Here is a 22,623-nt window from a genome sequence, read left to right as displayed (position 1 = left end):
AAATGGGGGTGGGATTTCCCGATCCCTTCCTGTCATTGGTTAATATTTTATTCTGTTGACATGTTTTCTTACTGCTAATGCTTCCGACACCTTCTTATCCACCCCTCCCTTATAGAGTCTGCTGGCCGGAGCTGTCAGAACCACGCCTATAGGGGCCCACAATTGGTCCAGAAAGCGTAAAATCAGCAATCAAAGGGGCTTGGTTCATTAGTGTGTTGGTGGATGGAGGCAGGAAGGACATGTGAGATAGTCACAGATCTGCAGTGAACGCGGCCACATCTCTCCAGTCAGTGTGGGATGACTGAAGAAGCAGAGGAACAGCTTATTTCTAAGAGAGGCGCACTGAGCAGCAGCAGCCGGGCTCTGCCTTCACAGCGCCGCTTCTTCTACTGAAGGACTCCGGCGGGAGGAAGAAACCTGAAGGAGAAAAAGCAACATCATCAACAACTCTGGGCTATTTTCTTTTACGCACCGTGTGTTTGACAAGGCTGTTCTTGTATACCGCTTTACAGAACTGCTCCTCGAAGCGCGGACCTATATACACTGGCTTCTGGTTTTTTTTGGGGAGGGGGGAAATACCACTAAAAAAATCTCCATTATTTCGCTTTTTTTGTGGATGCACCGATGAGAGATCCAGTTTTCACAGGGACTGCAATGGCTTATCACCCTTTCCACGCACACCGGGCGACCGACTTCCCCATGTCCGCCTTCCTAGCGGCCGCGCAGCCCTCCTTCTTCCCGGCGCTCAGTCTGCCTCCCGGAGCGCTCACCAACAAGCCCATGACGGATCACCACGGCCTGGCCGGGGCGGCGGAGGCTGCTGGGCTCCACCCGGCTCTCAGCCACCATCAGGCGGCTCATCTGCGCAGCATGAAGAGCCTGGAGCCAGAGGAGGAGGTGGACGACGACCCCAAAGTTACACTGGAAGCCAAGGATCTGTGGGACCAATTTCATAAACTTGGAACGGAGATGGTTATTACCAAGTCCGGAAGGTAAGGATTTACCACCGGGAAAAATACCCGACAATATATTATTTACTATTTTAAAAACAGTTTATCTCTGTGTGTGTATATATATAGAATGAGCCAAACGTTTAGAGCAGCATTTATTTGTTAAATTGCGTGTGTATAAGGCCTGCTATTAGGTTTTTTATTTCCCCCAGATTATTAACCTGTTCCACAATAAATAAAGATACACTAAAAACGCTATATAATGCAAGAACATGCCATTGTGTATACTTGTAGTATTATGTATAATACTACATTTAAAAATGCACTACATATATTGTTTTTAAATGGAGTTCCAGTCCCACATTTTGGGAGTTAAAGCTGGCTTCATTTATAGACGTATATAGTATATAGTAGTATAGTATGTAAATGAATAAAAACGTAAATTTATTTTTTTAAATATTTATGACATATTTTCCAGACTGATCAGAGTATATATTTGGGATATTTTCTGGGGGGGGTGAAATGTGACCTAGGTTTTTTTTAAATCATTTTTTATCTCCCAAAAACTGCATTCTGTTGAGGCAGCAGCGCTTCTGGGTTTTATAAACAGGCTGTCACTTCAAAAAAAAAAAAAAAAGCAGAGACGTGAAGTGGTGTGGTCATAAATATACTGCTCAGATTTGTAGTGTGGGGTTTGGACAACACACACATACACACACACACACACCACAGACACACACACAGAGAGAAACACACTATGGTTTTTGCTGTCGCCTAATTGTGCGCAACACTAGAGAATAATATCTGACAATTACAATATTTCCTTTTGTCTGAGCGCAGTATGTTTTTCTGCGCCTCTTTTGGTGTCCAAATGTGTCCAAGTCTTCTTGTATGATAATCTCATGTTGTGGTTGGATCACGGCGTGTTGACTTCACCATTTGTGTGTTTTTTCTTTCCTCTGTAGGAGGATGTTCCCTCCGTTCAAAGTGCGAATAAACGGACTTGATAAAAAAGCCAAATACATCCTGCTGATGGACATCGTGGCTGCGGACGACTGCCGCTACAAGTTCCACAACTCCCGCTGGATGGTGGCCGGTAAGGCCGATCCGGAGATGCCCAAGAGGATGTACATCCACCCGGACAGCCCGGCCACCGGAGAGCAGTGGATGGCCAAGCCTGTTGCTTTCCACAAACTCAAACTGACCAACAACATTTCAGACAAACACGGATTTGTAAGTACTGAGAGGTGTTTTTTTTCTCTCTTTAGCAGAGACTTTTTTTTTTTACTTATATACATGCTGCATGAGGTGTTTTGGCAGGCTGTTTTTAGCTGTTTTTTAAGATCAGATGATTTTTTTATGAAGCATAGGCTCTATGGTGGAAAGTGGGTCGTCGCAGCAGCAAAAAAAATAATAATAAGAAACAGACAGGAGGGGAAATGGAAAATAAATAAAAACAGAGCTCATAGCTGAGCAGAGAAACGATGATGTATGGAGAACTAAAAGAGCGCATGAGACAAAGAAATACATGTAGAATAAGTGCGTTACAAAATAATAGTTAAAGATGGTTTATAGGCCTATGCATTTATGTTGTTGGACACCTTTACGCACAAAGCTGTTGACACTTTGTCGCCACTTGACTTCCTACTGCCGCTGACATACACGGAGCTTATGTTTCTCCAGAATAGTATCAGCCAAACCTTCAAAACCCCCCAAACCTCCTCCACCTCCACCAGGCCCGGCTCTCTGCAGCAGCTCAGGGCTGTAAGACCACGGCTCTATTAGGCTATCTTGCTTTATTTATTCATTATTTTAACCGGAGTTGTACTATAATAATGAAAACAAACAAACATAATGGCTGAGCTGTGTGTTGGCAAGGCTGGAGGGGTCACAGAGGACATGATATCTCCTCCAGCCTGTAACCTAATAGTATAGTATAGTATAGTATAGTATAGTATAGTATAGTATAACATTAGGCCATTATTTTACCAGTTTAATAATAATATGCACCAACCCCAAAAGAAATGAAGAGCAATATGAGTAAATAATAAATGTCTGAAAAAAGAGAATGACCTTCCGACTGTGGAAACAAATTCAACATTTACATGTCAGTCTAAATAATTTGCAATCGGTTACAGGGAGGATTTCTATTCATGTATGGGTCTTATATTAGCTCATTTATGCTGCTTATGTGTCGTGTTTAAGTTGTAAAGATTTGTATTTGTAATATTCGAATATTCGAACTATCCGGAATTAACACTATCCGCGTATTCATAGCATTCGATTGCCTCAATGTGTCTGGCTTATTTTTTGGGGGGAATTAAAAAAAGATGTTTTATGTTAAAAATGCATGTTAAGTCTTTGGTGCTCTCTATAGTCCTGCCTCGAGCTCAAGGCTGGTATAAAGTGACTTTAGTGTTTGTGGCAATTTTAAATGAATGAGAGGGAAAATTGTACTGGATCAAATCACATTTTTTTTTTGCTGTGATTCTGAATACAGCACAACATGTGTGGCCTGGTCAGGGTTTTCCCTTTGCCCCGCACTAATTACAGACAAGTCTGCTCACACAGTAATTATAAGAGCATCAATAACAATGCGCTGCTGCATGATCCGCGCGTCAACATATTTCTGTCTATATAGTGTGTCGAGGGTTTAATGTGGAGGATAGACATAATATACAGTGATATTCACTCCAAAGCTGGGTGTTTTTGTGTGCGTTGGTCCAGACTATCCTGAACTCCATGCACAAGTACCAGCCCCGGTTCCACATAGTGCGGGCCAACGACATCCTGAAGCTCCCTTACAGCACCTTCAGGACCTACGTGTTCCCAGAGACCGAGTTCGTGGCTGTGACAGCATATCAGAACGACAAGGTGAGTCACTGTGTTCACACTCAACCAACTGCCTCTAATATGGCTGCTATACTTTGCATAATAATAATAAATGTCCTACATGCGTCCCCTCCCCCCACCAACACCACCACCACCAACAACCCCCGAAGACTTAATCTGATTTTGTAGGTCGCCTAATTTCCCTGCAGAGGACTCCCATGTCCCACTTTATTTTTTTTTTTTATGATTTGTATTTTGCCTACATGGACTCGTGGGTGTAGTCAAATTCAAAGTGGTGTTATCTGCTATATTCACGGGCTATAAATGGCCTATTACCTTGACCAAGAATATAAATTAGGCGTATAAATGTGGAGAGTTGTGATACAGCAGCAAACATGGCAGACGTGCTGTTTTTTTTTAATATTTTTTATTATTATTTTATTTTATTTTTTTGTTTGCTCAAAAAAATTATAATATTATAAAATAATAGTAATAATAATAATATATTTTATGTATATAGCGCTTTTCAATTATTTCAATAATTGTGGAGAGTGTGTTTGTGATACAGCAGCAAACATGGCAGACGTGCTGTTTTTATTAATTTCTTATTCATATTTTATTTTATTTTTTTGTCTGCTCAAAAAAAAAGAATTATGAAATAATAGTAATAATAATAATAATACATTTTATGTATATAGCACTTTTTAAATTATTTCAATAAAATATTAAATGTTTAACCATTTTAAAAAAAACTGCATATTTGAATATTTGATGGCATTATTATTAGCCCCTTCGCTGACTCGTTATCCTCCTCCATGAAGCTAATTGGAGGTTGTGTCCAGGGGGAGGCTCTGGGTGAGGAGGTGAGGAGGTGAGGAGGTGAGGTGGGTGTCTTGTAAAAGTTTATGGCAAAGAGTCACCATCGATTAGAGCATTTAAAAAGGCTGCATGGTCACCCTGCAGCCACAGTGGACAGATGCTGTAAGACACTCTCTCTGCTCAAATGGCCAAACGCCTGAAGCGTCTTGTTCAAGGGGCCACGAGGTCTCCAGGAGCCAGAAAGATGCTGAAGAAGTGTCCCAATATACGTGGAGCCACACACCGGCCTCTTCCACATCAGCGATCCAAACCACATTATTAAATATTGATATGATAGTCATCTGTTCAAGTATTGTTCCCTCTGCCTTTTTTTTTTTGTCTGGGGTAACAGAGGCGTGTGTGTGTGTGTGCGTGGCCCCATAGAGGACTATTTCGTGGCAGAATTTCTCTCCAGGGGCCTATGAGAATAACGCCCCATCATTATGCTTTTATTAATAATGCAAATCCGAGAGGAGGCCCACCCAACACGCTGGTTTCTTTCTGTGTGTGTTTATCATCCAAACACGTTGTTGTGTCACAAATATAGGCAGGTGAAGACAATGGGGCTCAAGCAGTGTGGATATATATATATGTTGTTATTCTGTTTCCTATATCCTCTCACATTTTATTCTCACCTTGCATTTTTGTTTTTTATCAGATAACGCAGCTGAAGATTGACAACAACCCTTTTGCCAAAGGATTCAGAGACACGGGGAATGGACGGAGAGAGAAAAGGTAAAAACACCTGTGTGTGTGCGTGTGTGTGTGTGTGTGTGTGTGTGTGTGTGTGTCCACCATATTTTTGTTCTGTAAGGTCATTGTGTCAGAGCGTTACAATATTTCAAACCACCGTTTATTATTATTATTGTCATTATTATTATTATTATTATTATTACTATTATTACCATTATCATTATTATTATTATTATTATTTTTAAAATTTTTTATTATTTTTTATTAATAAAGAACGCTACTTACGGACAGGAAACAGCTGACCATGCCGTCGCTGCGGATGTATGAGGACCAGTGCAAGGCGGACCGTGAAGGCGCAGACTCGGACGCCTCGTCCAGTGATCCTCCGACCGGCAGAGACGCAGCTCACTCTCCGCTGGGAGCCGATAGCAGCCCGCTGAGGTTCAGCAGGCCCAGTCGAGGTGAGAAACATTATTGTTTTGGTTTTTTCAGGCCCATTATGAGCCGTTATTATGAGTTATAACGATGGTGTATTATAATGTGATACAGTGTATACTGAGTAACCTGGTGGAGGAAAATAACCAGCAAACATGAAGAGAATCAATTGTTATTCCTGCAGAAATAGAATTAGGTTTGATTCATTTAGATGCGTTCACGTACATTCATAACAATAGGGATAATCAAATAATTATATCACAGTAATGTGCACCCTATTTGGATGTTTAAAGGGTCATACTACATACTATAGTGGACACCTGTCAACCACTCCACCTATAAGATCACCCATTGTTCTGGCTTTATTTCAAGAAATTATTTAATCTACAGTAAGTTTATGATACATGAACATGACATTGTTCGACAGCTAAACACATTATATTCACTGTTCTTAGATGTTAAAACTTTAATTTTGACTGAAATGTGCTAATAATAATATTCACGTTTAAATGTAAATTTTCTAATTGAACAACATTTGAGTTCCATTTATTTTAAAAGTAAATGTCTTAAATTTAACCTGGTTTTGGTATTTGGTCTCATCATTACCTCCCTTAAACTAATTTATATGACAGCTTAAAATGAGTGTTAATGGGTCCTGTTATTCATTTAAATGTGTTGATGTTTGCATGCTCAAAAGCTTTACCCAATTTGAGAAATAATATAAAGGCTATTTGGATTTTGCTCTTAAAAACTAAATCCACATTCAAAATGCCGGCCAAATGTTAATTTCCTAATGAGTGAACATATGGTCTATAGTGTGCAGGGTGGATTTTGAGAGTTTAAGGGTCCCACCAGGCTTAAGTTGCCATTCTAGTGTGGCAACATTATCAGAAACTAGAATGGCAACACAAGCCCCAGTTATTGTTGTGTTTTTCTGCGATGGGCTCAGGATTGTTAAAACACTCTGCTTACACACCTCTTTGTGTTTCCATGTGATGCAGATGAGAAAACGTGCACTGACAGCGAGCAGGAGCTGGAGCATCACGACGAGCCCAACAGCCCGGGACCTGAACCTGTGTCCCCGTTCAGCTCCAGGTGTGAGGAGCGAGTGAGGGACAGGCCTAGCACAGAAAAGAAGGATGACTCCTTATTCAGTGTAAGGAACCTTGAGAAGGACAAAGCGGAGAGCAGGCACAGGAAGGACACCACGGACGTGTTGACAAAGGACTCGGAGTCCGGAGGCATTAGTGCCACTAAGGAGGCCTACTCCCCTCTCATGGTTCAGACCGAGAGCCCCTCGCACTTCAGCCCAGGCCACTTACAAAGCCTGGCTCTGTCTGGCCTGCACAGTCAGCAGTTCTTTAACCCTCTGGGCGCCGGATCACCGCTGTTGTTTCACCCCGGGCAGTTTGCCATGGCCCCTGGAGCCTTTTCTGCTATGGGCATGGGGCATCTATTGGCCTCTGTATCCGGAGCAAGTGCTTTGGAAAACAGCCTCGTCGCCCAGGGCGCAGGAGGAAACCCCTTCCCGTTCCATCTGTCCCAGCACATGCTCGCTTCTCAGGTAAGGAAGGTCAACCGACCAGAAAATGATGTAGTTTGCATGTACACCTGTAGCACAGAGCTGACATCAGCATGACAGGAAAGTGGAGCTTTGGGTTAAGAGTGTAGACGGGACCGTATAGGACCAGAACTGTCACAGGGCAATCAGACCTATATGTTTTATTTGGTGCTGAAAATAAGCATGATCAGTGGAGCAAAAATGTCATGTATTTGATGCAGGCAAACATCTAGGACTTTAAGAAAGTGTTAGCATTAAAACATGAGGATTTGATAATAGAAACAGTCATCAAATTCATGTTTTAAACATGTTATCAGGCTTCCGTGGGGGTAAACTATTTGTAAAAAGAATTTTATCCCCCAAATAAGAAAACATTTGTTGCTTTTACTTTCATACTTCATAAGTCTAAATCTAAAGAAACTGAACTGTTGATGTGTTGGACAAATGTATCACTAATTTGATTAGATCACTTGAATGGAAATAGTGATGTGTCTTTCCTCTTGCACACTCCAGGGCATCCCCATGCCTCCATTCGGAGGACTGTTCCCATACTCCTACACCTACATGGCAGCGGCTGCAGCGGCGGCCTCGGCCTCAGCCCTCCCAGCCACCAGCACCTCCAACCCACTCTCCAGGAACCCTTTCTTGAGCGCATCACGTCCCCGGCTCCGCTTCAACCCCTACCAGCTCCCAGTGTCGCTGCCTCAGAGCTCCCTGCTCACCGCCGGCCTGCAGGGAAGCCTCAACCCAGGCTCCGAATCCTCGAAACCGGGCAGCAGGGAGACCAGCCCAGCCCCGGAGCACCACAGCAACCACAAGACAGGAGGGTCGAGCGGCGGGAGGGCCGCATCTCCCAAAACCTCCATGAAGGACTCAGTGAATGAGCTGCAAAGCATCCAGAGACTGGTGAGCGGCCTGGAGAGCCAGCGGGAGCCCTCCCCGAGGGCAGACTCTCCCAAGTGATGAAGACTCTCTGTTTGGGATGAAGACTTGGCTTGAATACCAGAGGACTATAAGTGCATAATGTCCTGTACAGCACATTAAGGGAGACTGGGATGAGGTTTGACCGATATGGGTCCATGTGAAGGCAGATAACTGGTGTTTTTTTGGAACAAAGCTTCAGATAGACAGAAATTGAGTCCATATAATTCAATTTAACCTTTTTAAATTCACAAGTATTGAGGGTTTTCCTCCAGAGCGGACCTGTTTAGAGAGGGTGGAAAGCCTGTCAGACAACATTTCGACCTCATCATCAGACACCAAAAACTCTCCCCCTGCATCCCAGTGTTTTAGGGTCAGCAGCACTTAAGGGCAGGCTTTTACCCACATAGAAACTCTGGGATACATTCTTACATTGATAAATTAAAAATAATAATATTATACAAAACTTAAAAATGAAGTAAATATATAAAAATATGCAAAGATTAAAAAGTATAAACACATTTTAGACCATGAAAAATAATGATAAAACAAATTTTTAAAAATCTGACCACTTCTGCTCAAGCACGTGTCACTGATCAATTCCACTACAAAAAATATAAGCAATCAAACTTTATCATATCCATTATATCAGAAGGTGGACCACTACAACACAAGGCCAGTATCGGCCCGTCTAAACCTGCCTGAGAGCCTGCAGCTCCACAGACCGAAGAGTGTGTGTTGAGTTTGGTTAACTTGAAGCCTTTTTGAGCATCCAGGCTTTGGATTTGAAATACCGAGCCCTGAACAGGAGCCTCATTACTCAGACAGGCAGGTCTCAAGCTGCATCCAAAAACTTTTTTTTCTAGGCCTGATTATTTCAAAAAGGCATGAAGGTGAAAGAAAAGGAAGAAAGAAAGAAAGAGAGGACCGCTTATCATTTCATGCCAGAAAAAAAAATGTTTCTGAACTATTTATGTAATTAAAGATAAGAAAAATTGTGTAAATAAAGCTAAGATCCAAGAATATGCAATTGGTATTAATTTATTCAAGGCTGTATATTAGCGTGTATATATTTCGAATTTAACTTGTTGCTTATTTTTTTCCCTCCTCCTCCTCCTCCTCCTCTCCCTCATTTTACATGAACATATACTGTAAATGAAAGCTATTTAGCGCTTGTTGGTTTGAAAAACTGTGTATGAAGCATCGCTGATTTTTTTTAGGTGACGTGTGTGCCATGTTTTAGTCTGCATCCACCGACAGAGAGAGAGAGGAACAGAGAAAAAAAAGAGCTCCACATGGATTCAAAAAAACACCTCAGGTTATTTCACTCCAGCCAGGAGACATTCAAAGCAATTCCTCCTATGGGCGCATCATTCATATCTATTCAAAAAAATATATTTAAAGATGAAAGTACTTGTTTTATGCTGGTTGTCCGGGTTTTTTTTTTTTTTTTTGATTGTCTCACAATTTCAATAAAAAATCGTTGTGCTGAAAGCTTGCAGGCGACTATTATTATTATTACTACCACTGTTGTTATTATTATTATTATTATTATTATTATTATTATTATTATTATTATTATCATCATTTTTTAATGTTGTCATAATCATCTAATTAGAGCAAAACAGCTGTACAAATTTATAAAGCATTTTCTTTTCTTTTTTAAATGAAGTCATCTATGGTTTCACACACACACATACTGTAGTACACGCACACACACACACACACACAAACAAACACATGTGGGGCAGGAGCGCCCCCTGTCGGTCAAATATTTAACACGTAAAAGTGTGCATGTGGTATGTTGAATTTGATAAGAAAATCGTATTGGTTTTAATCCACACAGGTCATTAAAATACATTTAAATCATATGGTGAAATGGAGTTTTTTTATGGGTGAAATATGTGGCTAGAAATTTTGCATAAAAGCTGTGAATGTTAAATAATATCTTATCATGATAGGCTTTAATTGGCCGTTAGAATGAAAGACATCTTCATGATATTATTTTGATTTTTTATAAGGCTATAGTTGGTTAACAGTAGTAGTAGTAGTAGTAGTAGTAGTAGTAGTAGTAGTAGTAGTAGTAGTAGTACCAGCAGTATGTCATTTTTTATTATTTATGTTCAATCGGAATCTGTCTCCTGCATTCACCGCCGTCCAGAGTCTATTTAGAGAAGGTCCTCAGTCACCGTCAATCAGCATTTCCTTTCGTATTGTGTGGCCGTCTGTATTTTTAGAAAGAGTCGAGTAATGTAAGTATTTATAGGAAGAGCTTTCTCTGCTGCGCTCACACATCCTCTGCAGCCTCAGAGAGACTTTAACTCTTCTATCACTGTTGTAGAACTCAGACTGTATATTCTGGAACACATACATTCTGGAACACATACATTCCACTTTAGATTCGGCCTGTATATTCTGGATTCCACTTTGAAAATGGTTTTACTTGCTGAAATATATTATGTCATATTGTGTCATTTTAATGGGTCAAATATGCCATGGTATTCAGATGTTAAACATACTAGTATTACTAGAAATACATATTATTTTCGTGTTGTCACTCAGATATATTCTAGATTCCACTTTGAATAATGGTTTTACTTGCGGAAATATTATGTCATATTGTGTCTTTTTAATGGGTCAAATATATTCAGATGTTAAACATAACTAGTATTACTAGAAATACATCTTCTTTTTGTGTTGTTCCTTTAAAATCCTGAAGTACTGATTCAGTGTTTGGTATATTCTGGATTCCACTTTGAATCTGTTTTTTTTTTACTTGCGGAAATATGTCATATTGTGTATTTTTAATGGGTCAAATGTGCCATGGTATTCAGAGTGTAAACATGCAGTAAGCGGCTATAGAAATACATATTCTTTTTGTGTTGATCCTTTAAAATCCTGATGTTTAAAGTAGTGATTCAGTGTTTGGTATACCGAAGTGTTGATGCTTGTGTGGGACTGTGTGTGTCTCGGTTTAAAGGGTTAAGCAGGGGGAGTTTAGGGCAGCAGACAGCCTTTTGTCCGGGACCCGGCGCCTGTCGCCTGCCTGCCGGCCACAGCCTCCACACCGCCCCGCTTCCTAATTAGAGAGAGCCCCCTCCTCCTCCTCCTCCTCCTCCTCCTCCTCCTGCTTCTTCATTTTTCTTTTCTTTTCTGCAGTCCGATAATCACACAACTCTCATTCTATTACGGGGGGCCATTGTTGCCCACTCTGTTATCTTCAATTAACAGAGAGAGAGCGACTCGACCTCGCACTCTGGAGAGGAAAAAAAGTGTTTGTCTAAATCAATCAGTCAATGAGTGATCAATAGGCTCCTGTGGAGGCCCCGTGGATCATCACTAATGACTGGTGACGGCGTGGGGGAAAAAGGCCAAGATTATTCACAACTTTGTTACATGATCAGTGTATAGGCCTATTTTGTTATTTAAGCTTTTTGTTTTGTAGGCCAACAGAAGAAGAAGTTACACACAGAAAGACCAACAAGCACATTTCCTGTTGTTTTTTTTACTGTGTGAAAGCTATAAACAACATGACATAGGGCTGCCCTTCACCTTCTATCTGCTCATCTTTCTCATCAGTCAGCATGCCCCACATTACACATACACAACTTGCTCTCTTCTTATTTCTACAATTATTCATGTGATAAAATAGCCATAAATTGAAATATAGGTTCAGTATTAGATTCAGTATTCTAGCTTATAAATCCATATATTAAGTTATGACATTTATTGGTGGAAAGTAACCAAGTACATTTACTTAACCACTTGTTAAGAATTATTTTTGTTTATTTATACTTCTACTACACTTCAAATAATTTTTACTACATTTATGCGACCGCTATAGTTATTCTACAGATACATATTTTACACAAAGCATATGATATCCTTAAAAGATTACAATGACTTGTTATTGAATAAAATATCTAAAAGTATGTAAAGTAGTTCAAACTATAGCACCAGCTTGACCAGCTATACAACAACAAAGTGCAGCATACAGTATATGCATCGATTATAATAAGCTAATGTTTTAATATATAATAATATAACACTGCAGAATAAATACTCTTACTATGAATATTTTGCTGATAATACCTCTACATAAGTAACACTTTACATGCAAGACTTTTAGCCCACTTGTAATGGAGTAGCCCATTTCTTTTACTTTTGAGGTATTGATCCTTTTACTTAAATAACAAATCTGAATACAGATGAAAATATTGATATGTAATTGACTCATTTTTTATAAAAAAAAAAATCACTTACATTTATTTTAATAAGACTGTGGAAAAATAAATTAATAACCAGACTATATTTTATAATGTTCTATATTTTTGTAATTATATGTGCTGCTCACATAAACTTGTGGACATTTTGTGATCTGCCAGTTGCCTCATGATATAATAATAATAATAATAAAGTGATATGATGTGGAAGAAAAAAGGCTTATGACCATCACAGACCTCTTTCTGATCCCTGACACTGACCAATTTGGATATTTGAAGGTTGAGACTGATGTATTTATTAGGTGTGAATTAGCTAGAGGCCAATATATTATTTCAAATAATCCATTTTGTTAGCCTTGAATAGTTAGCTGCAAAATAAATGTAAACCAGCATTTAGACTGTGGGGGAAATCTGTAATAAATACTGTGTCTAATTTCATAATATCAAAGTTTCACCTAAAGTGACTGGATGCTCTCTATTTGTGAATGAAAGGCCAGGTGCAGTATATTGGTCTGACGGTGTTGGGAAACAGCCCAGAAAGCTGTATGGTGTCTACAGAGTGTCTATTGTTATGCTGTAGCTCTGCAGGCTTCTCTCTCTCACCGCAGGCGGCCTATTGGCTGCTTGGCTCAGGTGCAGCCAACACACTGGTCCAAAGTGGAGCAGGAGGGGTCCAATCACAGGCCACTGTTCTCCTTAAGGACAGGAGGGGAGGAGGAGGAGGAGGAGGAGGGAGAACAGCCTCTAACTTTACTGCAACACTTCCACAAGCCAGTGCCTCACACACACGTACACACACACACACACACAGGTAGAAAATACAAATGTTTGACCTTATTAAGCATTTCACCCATAAAGTAAGATGTGCTAAGTGGGAAAAGCACAGATTGCTTTGAGTTAACTCCAATCGTGATCCATTAAAAACACCTAATAAACACACCTATAAAATGCACTTATAATGGAGTACAGGCAGATCACATGTGCCACCAGAGCTGTAAATTAAACATGTATGTATGTATGAATGTAAGCCTATAGAAGGAAAGGAGGAACAACGTACCGACCATGCAATAATCAGTTCAGATAGCAGTTTATCATAGGAGACTATATGTGCACAAAGTTTGTCTTGTTTAGTCTGCTATTGTGTAAATTATCTGGAAATTGTCACGGTAGTGCTTTCAAAGCAGGCGAAAGAGGCATAAGTCAGGACTGAGTGTGCATGTTAGTGTGTGTGTGTGTGTGTATGTGTGTGTGTCCGTGAGTCATCCTCTTTGGAGTTTGGAACTACAGCACCACAGCATGTAGGCCTGTCGCCCCCTCCTGGATACTGAGGACACTGAGTTCTGCCTAAAAAAGCCAAGTGTTGACTCTGGTATTAGTGCAAAGCTTTCACTTTTATTAGTCTTAATTCAAAGTTCAGTCAGTTTGCCTACTTATGTTGTGTTATTGATGTTGTTTTTCCTATTGCAGACGAGGGACTAGTATCTCATGAATAATGTCAGCTACAATATCGTGGCACTGACGCCTAATGACACTGGGACAGAGACAGCCAGTGGGCCTATCTTATTTGTTGTGCAAGCAGTCCTTAGTATTGCTAAGAAATATAATTTAAGTATACTAAAGTTGTTACAAGGATACCTGGACGTTTTGTGCTCAATTTTAAGTCTATCTAACATGTACTTTTTAAAATTTTACTTTGAAATAGATCTCATCGAGTTCAACTTACATGTACTAAAAATAAATATACTAATTCTGCAATATTTAAAGTGGTATTTCAGTGTAATTATAAAAACGGCACTTTATTGTATGTGTAATTATATATATATATATATATATATATATATATATATTATAAGTGTATTAATAGTAATCTGAAAAGTTGATTAAAATATACTTAAAATAGCACATTTCTAAAAAGTACAGTATTAGTAAAAATTGTGTCTCAAAATAGTACATTTAAATGTATTTCAGTATTCATCTTTAGTCGCATTAATGATATATAATTATACAAGTATACAAGTACATTGTTAATACATCTAAAATAGCACACTGTTAGTACATTAATCATGTGCACATGGAATTATAATGAGTATACTTAAACTAAGTGTACTTCAGTGTACTTTTTTTTACCTTTTTTTTTTGCTCAATATAGCTCATAGTCAATTTAGCAATATATGGGGATTGGTTGGGAGCTCATATCAGAGATGTACAGCTGTTATTTTTTTAATTCCTTCTTTCTTAACTGATAACATATACTGTATACTGTATCCAGTTTGTCCAGCATCCCTACACCAGCAGATGGTCACCTCTCAACCAGTGCCGCTTCCAAAACAAACAACCACTAGGTGGCACACTTACTTACTTTACAAATAAGAACATTGCATCATCAAATACTTAATGATGAATTGCATAGTTACGAGTATTAAAGGAGAACCAACTTCAGCAAACACAATTTATGATTATCTTACACATCTGAGTGCAATTGCAGATAATATTTGTGGTGTTTCATTTAAGACTGAATCAATATTTATACTCTATAAGTCTAAGCTAATGGGTTTAGGAAACAGTATCAAGTTATAAATTATGAATGTCTTCATCATATGAAATTTATTAAAAATCAGGAATGGACATTTCAAAATTTGAAATCAATACATGAAATTAATTTAGACAACTTGTAAAAAAAATAATATATATAATGGCCATACAAAAAGGCTAAATAGTTGTATTAATATATTAATAGAAATAAAATCAATAGAAAATATAATGTAATTAAGAAAGTACATTTTAAAAAAGAAAGTTATGATCGGGCACACATTTTCAATCATCTGGAAGGGTGTGAGGGTGAGATTTTGTTTTTGTGGGAGAGGTCGCTACCAAGAACTGTTTGTTTGTGACCTTCATTAGTTTCTGAGGCCATTTGATGATTCTTATTTATAGCTCATACAAATATTTAAAAAATGCTAACAAAAACTAAATAACTGAAATAGATCTGGCAGATCTTGTTTACTCACTTCTGAAACCACTGTCACACTGGGCTATACACCTCCTGACTCTTAACACACATTGTGAATTGGTATTAACAGATGCTAAATTGGAATTATTGTTGCTGCTTTTAGTCCTGTGAATACGACAGAGGACAAGTGTTGAAAAGGAATTTCTGTTTGGTTGTTACAATGTTAAAAGGCACAAAAGCTCATTCTTTACTTGGGAGACAGCAATTTGACAAAAAAAACTCTCAGCACACGTAAACTGAAAATAACAATAAATCACACTCTAAAATCTCTATCGCTTGAGGAAGACTGTGACATGCAGTTGAATGCAGAGGAAAGAGCTAGTCAATGGGTTTTGGGTTAAGATATATTTTGTCAAACTATTGTTAGTTTGGGACTGTTTTCATCATAGCGACCAACTATATACCAACGATTGATAGCATCGAAGACAGAAAACCAGCTGATCAAATAACACACATCTCCAGTTAGTAATGGGGATAACAGGAAAACTGCAGCTTAGTACCAGAAGAGCAAGTTTCCAAACTACTTTGTTAACAATAAAAGTAACTATAACCATTTAGCATTGTTGCAGACTGTTTACAGGTCCAAACAAGACTATGTGCAATCTGAGAGCCAGATAACAGGTTAATGAAATAGTGCATGAAACATACAGTCAAATATGGTGGTGCAAACGTTCAGGAGTGGGGATGTTGTACCTATTATGGGGTTGGTGATTTTCATAGGAAAAAAACTACAAACACTGACTGACCAAAGAAAAGTACCACGAGTGTTATCTCTTGTAAGTGTTATGTGGAAGATAATTAATTTGAACCTAAACACTCTCAGTGGTGAAAGAAGTATTCAGATCATTTACTTCAGTAAAAGTACTATACCACACTGTGAAAATACTCCACTACAAGTTTTTTATAAGATCATCATATTGTAGCGTCGCTGTCCTGAGAGAACCATGTATCTCTAAAAAGTCAACTTTTCTTGAGCTCGGAAAAACAGCCTTGTTTTCAGCTTTGTGCCAATGCGTTTTCCAGTTGATCCACGAGGCTTTTTAAATATTATAATATATATAATGAACGATGGATGAAGATGCAGCTGAATGATTTGGAAAATTGGGATATGGTTGGGTCAGATTAGGAAATCTCACTCAGATGTGTTGAATATTTTCAAAAAGTACAAATGGGATTCAAAAGTTGTATGAAACTCCTCATGTATGAAAGATGAAGAACAATTTGAATAGAGTATGAATCAGTAGATAAGAGTTGAAAATGCATGAAAAAGCAGCTTAAGCAGTAGGAATAGTTGGAAAATTGGGAAAGGGATGAAGGGTGCAAAACATAGAGTAAGCAATGACAGAAGTTCAAAGGGGAGTTTTAGATCAAGTACTTAAATGACTGACTATGATACTATGACTTTTTTTCGACAAACTATACTATGACTTTTATGACTGTTTTTCGACATACTATACTATGACTTTTTTTCAATACACTATACTAAGAATTTTTTTCGACATACTATACTAGGACTTTTTTTCGACAAACTATACTAGGACTTTTTGGCTGGACCGCAGAGGGCCAGCCCTACAAACGCAAAAGTCTGTCTTTGAGTGAGTGAGTGAGTGACTGACTGACTGACTGAGTGAGTGAGTGATGAAGTTACAGGATTGGTCGGCCGACTGTTGGAGTTTCCTCATTGGTTGTTGCTCTATAAAAATGAAAAGGCGGAGAACAGTTCCGTGTTTACGTTTTCTGGGGAGCGTCAGTGGTTCAATCTATCATTACATAGTGCTGTTGTTGTGCATGTGCTATTGTTTATGTGCGTTTAAGTTACGTTATGTTGTGCTTCCTATTGTGTTACCGTGCATTCACACCAAGCGCAAAGCAAATTTTCGCCTCGCTTTCCTCCATTTCCGCCATCAGCCATGGAGGAAATAACCACTGTTGCCGCTTTGTACATGTTGTGTAAGTCCCAGATATGTCAGAACACCAAACGCCGTCGTGTCTGGGTTCATAACATCACCCGGCGGTGAGCTGTATTCACATACAGCGCCATTGAACTGACTATCTAGCAAGCCACACGTCGCTACTGCGGTATGAACCCAAAATAAACAGACTGTGCTGTGATTTAATTGCAAAAAACGGATCAAAATGATGCCGAAATAACATAATGATGACGATTTGTAAAAAGACCGAATTCATGCTTTGTCAGGTCTGTCCGCAACACAACAAGCAAACAACTTTCAAAATGCTTGTTTTTTGAATGGAGTTCGGATCGATCAGTGCCAGGATATGCTAACATTATAGCTGCTCCATTAACACTCCAGAGGAATAAATACGGCAGCAACAACGTCAGTGATGACAGCGGGAATATCAACGCTGATGAACTTTCACGAAGTATGTATATGTTAAACACATATGTTGAATGCTTTTGATACAAATGCTTTAATAAAAAACTGAAATACTTTTAACCTTGCATACTGTATGTCATGCTAATACCTTTTCACCTTGAAGAGAATCATATACTGACTAGTAAATGTTACCATTTACTATGACTGAATGTCATTTGCTTCATTATAAGTTGTCTTTCAATCAAACATTAAGATATAAGTGGAAAAAACTGTTCACAAATTATTATAGACATGACCACTGACTATTTGTGTAACAATTTAGCCACAAATTCACATATACGGTCCAGCCATATACTCGGTTTTGACCGAGTCTTGTTTTTCAACATACTATACTATGACTTTTTTTCGTCATACTATACTATGACTTTTTTTCGACATACTACACTATGACTTTTTTTCGTCTTACTTACTATGACTTTTTTCGACATTCTATATTATGACTTTTTTTTTTTACATACTAAACTATAACTTTTTACGACATACCATACTATGACTTTTTTTCGTCATACTATGCTATAATTTTTTTTCAACATACTATACTATGACTTTTTACGACATACTATACTATGACTTTTTTTCATCATACTTCCTATGACTTTATTTCGACATACTATATTATGACTTTTTTTTTTACATACTATACTATGACTTTTTTTCGGCATACTATACGATGACTTTTTTTTTTACATAATATACAATAATCTTTTTTCGACATAATATACTTTGACTTTTTTTTCGACATACTATATTACGACTTTTTTTGTCATAATATACTATGACTTTTTTTGTCCGGTGTAATTACACCGGACATTTTACAAGAAAAGATGACGGTCAACATGTGCAGAGCGCTGACTGCAATCTTTACCGTCGGGTGGCGGTGTGTGTTGCCTTTCCGGTAGCGCTTTTGCTGAGGGGCTGTGACAGCTCCATCCACCACGTAGCGATTACCTCATTAATGTTATGGTTCCCTTATAGCATTGGGATTAAATGCGAAATATTGCCAAATAGGTGCGTTTGCTTTTCGCTTTGACAATAAATCCTCTGCCTTCTGCTCTTGCTACTCTGAGCTGAAGGACCAGATGCATTCACGGTCAGTATGTAGTGTCCGTCGTCTGGCTATCGATTGATAACATGCCTCTGATATGCAAAAATTAACAAAATGGGTTAATTATTTTTATTTATTACTTAAAGGCTACATGCCTCTGTTTTTTGTAATGTCCACATTTTTTCAACAAAAGAGTGCGTGTTGAATTACATGGGATTTATTGTTGTGTTTTTTTTGTTTTTTTTACCATGGTATCAAAATGGTATCGAGAATCGTGGAAATTCTATGGTATTGGTATCGACTACTAGATTTCTGGAATCATGCTATCCCTACTACACTGTGACTTTTTTTTCGACATACTATACTATGGCTTTTTTTCGACATAATTTATTTTGACTTTTTTATAACTTTTTTTCGTCATACAATACTATAACTTTTTTTCGTCATACCATACTATGACTTTTTTTCGACATACTATACTATGATTTTTTTTCCACATACTAAACTATGACTTTTTTTCGACATACTATAGTATGACTTTTTTTTGACATACTACACTATGATTTTTTTTCTATGTACTATACTATGATTTTTTTCTATGTACTATACTATGACTTATTAATGATATACTAAAAAATGACTTTCATGACTTTTTTTCAACATACTACACTATGCCTTTTTTTCTATGTACTATACCAGGGGTGCACACACTTTTTCAGCATGCGAGCTACTTATAAAATGACCAAGTCAAAATGATCTACCTACTATAAAAATGCAAAACATATATTTATTTATAAATATATTGAGTATTCTTTATATGTACAATATATGTTGGTGTACCTTGCATAACTGCATGAACCCATATTGTACAATATAACTCTACATTTTTTGTCATTACCTTACTCTGATGACTTGCACTGAATGGAATCAGCCAGGGATGCATAGTCCGGACAGTAGCTGCTGATAGCCAGCCTCAAGCACACTTCCAAATGATCATCAGTCAAGGTGGAATGGTATTTGGACTTAATAATCTTCATGTGGGAAAAGGCTGACTCGCATAAATAAGTGGAGCCGAATAATGCAGTCAAAGAGGTAGCACATTTCCTCATGTTGAGGTACTTTTCCTCTGTGAGTAAGTTCCAGAACTGTCCATGAGCCCTGGACTTAAGCTGAATGTCAGCTTGTAGTGTCAAAATCTCATCCTCCATTCCAGATGAGTTCAGGTGAAACAGTGTTGCAATTTGTTGGCTGACGTCTATTTAAAAAAAAAAAAAAAAAAAAAATTTTTTTTTTTTTTTTAAATGCCATGCGATCTACCCACACTACCTTCGCGATCGACCGGTAGATCGCGATCGACGTATTGGGCACCCCTGTACTATACTGACTCTTATTTTAACATACTATACTATGACTTTTTCATGACATTTTTAACTATAACTTTTACGACTGTTTTTTCGACATACTATGTTTTTTTCAACATACTATACTATGACTTGTTTTTCGACATACTATAGTATGACTTGTTTTCCACATTCTATACTTTGACTTTTTTAACTCTTTTTCCAACATACTATACTATGACTCTTTTTTTAACATACTATTCTATGACGTTTTTTTTAAAAAACTATACTATGACTATTTTCGCTATACTGTACTATGACTTTTGTATTACTTACAATACTGTGACTTTATTCTACTCTGTTTTTGACGTGCATGCTATGACCTTTTATGACCTTTCATGACTTTTCTTCCGACATACTATGCTATTGGACATATTTAACAATGGGTTTTTTTCTACATACTATACTATGACTTTTTTCAACATACTATACTATTTTCTTTTATGACTTTTCAATATACTATACTATGACTTTTTCCGACATACCATGCTATGACTTTTTTATGACTTTTTTGGCTGTTTTTTTGACATACTATACTATGACTTTTTTCAATATACTGTACTATGACTTTATTTGACATAGTATGGTATGAATTTTTTTCGACATGCTATACTATGAAATTTTTTCCGACATACTATACTGTGAGTTGTTCTCCACATACTATACTATGAATTTATTTTCACTTTTTTCAACATGCTATACTATGTTGAAGAAATGCCCAGCATCGCCCACCAGCCGGAGCAAACTTTCTCATTTTACAGCTGAACAGTACACTACAGGATGATTGTGAAATCATTTGAGGATAGAAATAGGCATTACAGTAACAGAATATTGATTCATATTTGATCAGCGCTGCCTAGTTTGACAGTTTGATCGGAGTTCGTCAGTGATTGAGAGCTGCTTCCATTGAATAAACCGCCAATAGCAACGCTCTCTCAAATGACCTGCGATTGGCCAAAGTATCCTGTTAAGGGCCAGATTTTTTAAAGCCTGAAAACAGAGCCATGAGGAGGTGCAGAAGTCTAGTTATCTCTCAGAAAGCTTGAATTACAATATGCTGAAAGGTTATTATGGAATTTTTGCCCAATGATACCAAAAATATTGCAATGCAGTCCCTCACACTGGCCTCGATACTGAACATTACGCTGGTCTCAATGCAGTCCCTAACACTAGCCTCAAAACTGAACCTTATGCTGGCCTTAGTGCAGTCCCTCACACTAGCCTCAATGCAGTCCTTCACAGTGCCTTCTTATCAACTTTGCTGAATTTGGCTGAATCTGAGCAGACTGTATATCCCTTTACACTTCAGAATTCATCTTAATGCTTGTCTTCTGTCACATCATCACATCAACACTAGTGACCCAGTGCCATTGGAAGCCATGCATGCCCATGCCATCACACTACCTCCATGTTTTACATTATTCAACATTTTTTTTACTAAGTTTATAATGTAATAATTTTTTCAAAATGTAATAACTTATCACATTATGAACAAAACTGTTATTACATAATGCGCTCAATGTTGTATTACATTTTGTACTGATTATTACATTATGAGCTTTTATTACATTTAAATTATTACTCTATGCGCAGTTATGAGTTGCTACACACCCGTTCCTAACCAACAACAGGTCAGTGTTAACATATAGTATAGTGTGCCATACAAATGTCATATTATAGTTCTTCCAGCATTCACACCAACTATAGCTGTCAGACAAATGTAGTGGAGTGAAAAGAACAATATTTGTCTGAGATGTAGTGGAGTAGAGGTATAAAATCGCATACAATAGAAACCTCAAATTTGTATTTAAATGTCCTTAGTTACATTCCACCAATGAATACGCTGTACATCAAAGCTCTGCCAGGTCTGTTCATCTCCAAGAGCAACGAATGCTGAGCTGCATGGCTTTCCATTTCAGAGCTCAACCCCAATAAACCTCATTATGAAGGATTGAAAAGGGAAAAGGTGAAACACACATTTTTCTAAAACAGCTATGGAATAATGTGTACTCATTAACATTTAAAGTAGGGTGCAAGTGAAAGACTAAAAGTAAGACTTTCAGTGAATATTAGCAAACATCCTGTTTTTCACCAAATATTAGTAAAACAAATTATGTAATCCTGTTGGAGAAAATGCTTGAGTCGACATGCTAGATGGGTTAGAGTTTTGAACCCCACTGTATAAGTGCCTATTTGTGTGCACTCTGGGTTGTTCTCTAGCATACATTACATTATGATTTGGAATAAATATAACATGTAAGAGCTCTATGTGAGGAATATATGCCATGGTAAATCCTAC

At 37.9% G+C, this 22,623-nt stretch overlaps 1 protein-coding gene across 2 annotated transcripts; it reads left to right on the top strand.

Moving 5' to 3' along the window:
- The first annotated feature begins 137 nt into the window (after positions 1-137).
- Positions 138-9,749, top strand: tbx2b (T-box transcription factor 2b). 2 transcript variants are annotated; one of them, XM_074640024.1, is made up of 7 exons: positions 138-992; positions 1,916-2,183; positions 3,678-3,824; positions 5,299-5,375; positions 5,625-5,794; positions 6,770-7,332; positions 7,843-9,749. In XM_074640024.1, exons 1-7 carry the CDS (start codon positions 625-627, stop codon positions 8,290-8,292), a joined length of 2,043 nt encoding a protein of 680 aa, XP_074496125.1. In that variant the 5' UTR covers positions 138-624; the 3' UTR covers positions 8,293-9,749. The 2 variants fall into 2 exon arrangements, with proteins under 2 accessions (XP_074496125.1, XP_074496124.1); XM_074640023.1 differs by having other exon boundaries at positions 5,607-5,794.
- Positions 9,750-22,623: the final 12,874 nt, after the last annotated feature.

This window comes from Sebastes fasciatus, chromosome 7 (genome assembly GCF_043250625.1).
Source record: "Sebastes fasciatus isolate fSebFas1 chromosome 7, fSebFas1.pri, whole genome shotgun sequence".
Classification (NCBI taxonomy): Eukaryota; Metazoa; Chordata; class Actinopteri; order Perciformes; family Sebastidae; genus Sebastes; species Sebastes fasciatus.
Note: the sequence above shows the minus strand (reverse complement) of the source record. Positions and strands in the feature narration are given on the sequence as shown.

Excerpts from the sequence above, each read along its gene's own strand:
- tbx2b (XM_074640023.1), top strand. The coding sequence starts at position 625 with ATGAGAGATCCAGTTTTCACAGGGACTGCAATGGCTTATCACCCTTTC. Across the intron at positions 993-1,915 it reads GTTATTACCAAGTCCGGAAG|GAGGATGTTCCCTCCGTTCA; the intron begins GTAAGGATTTAC and ends TTTCCTCTGTAG. Across the intron at positions 5,376-5,606 it reads AATGGACGGAGAGAGAAAAG|AACGCTACTTACGGACAGGA; the intron begins GTAAAAACACCT and ends TTATTAATAAAG.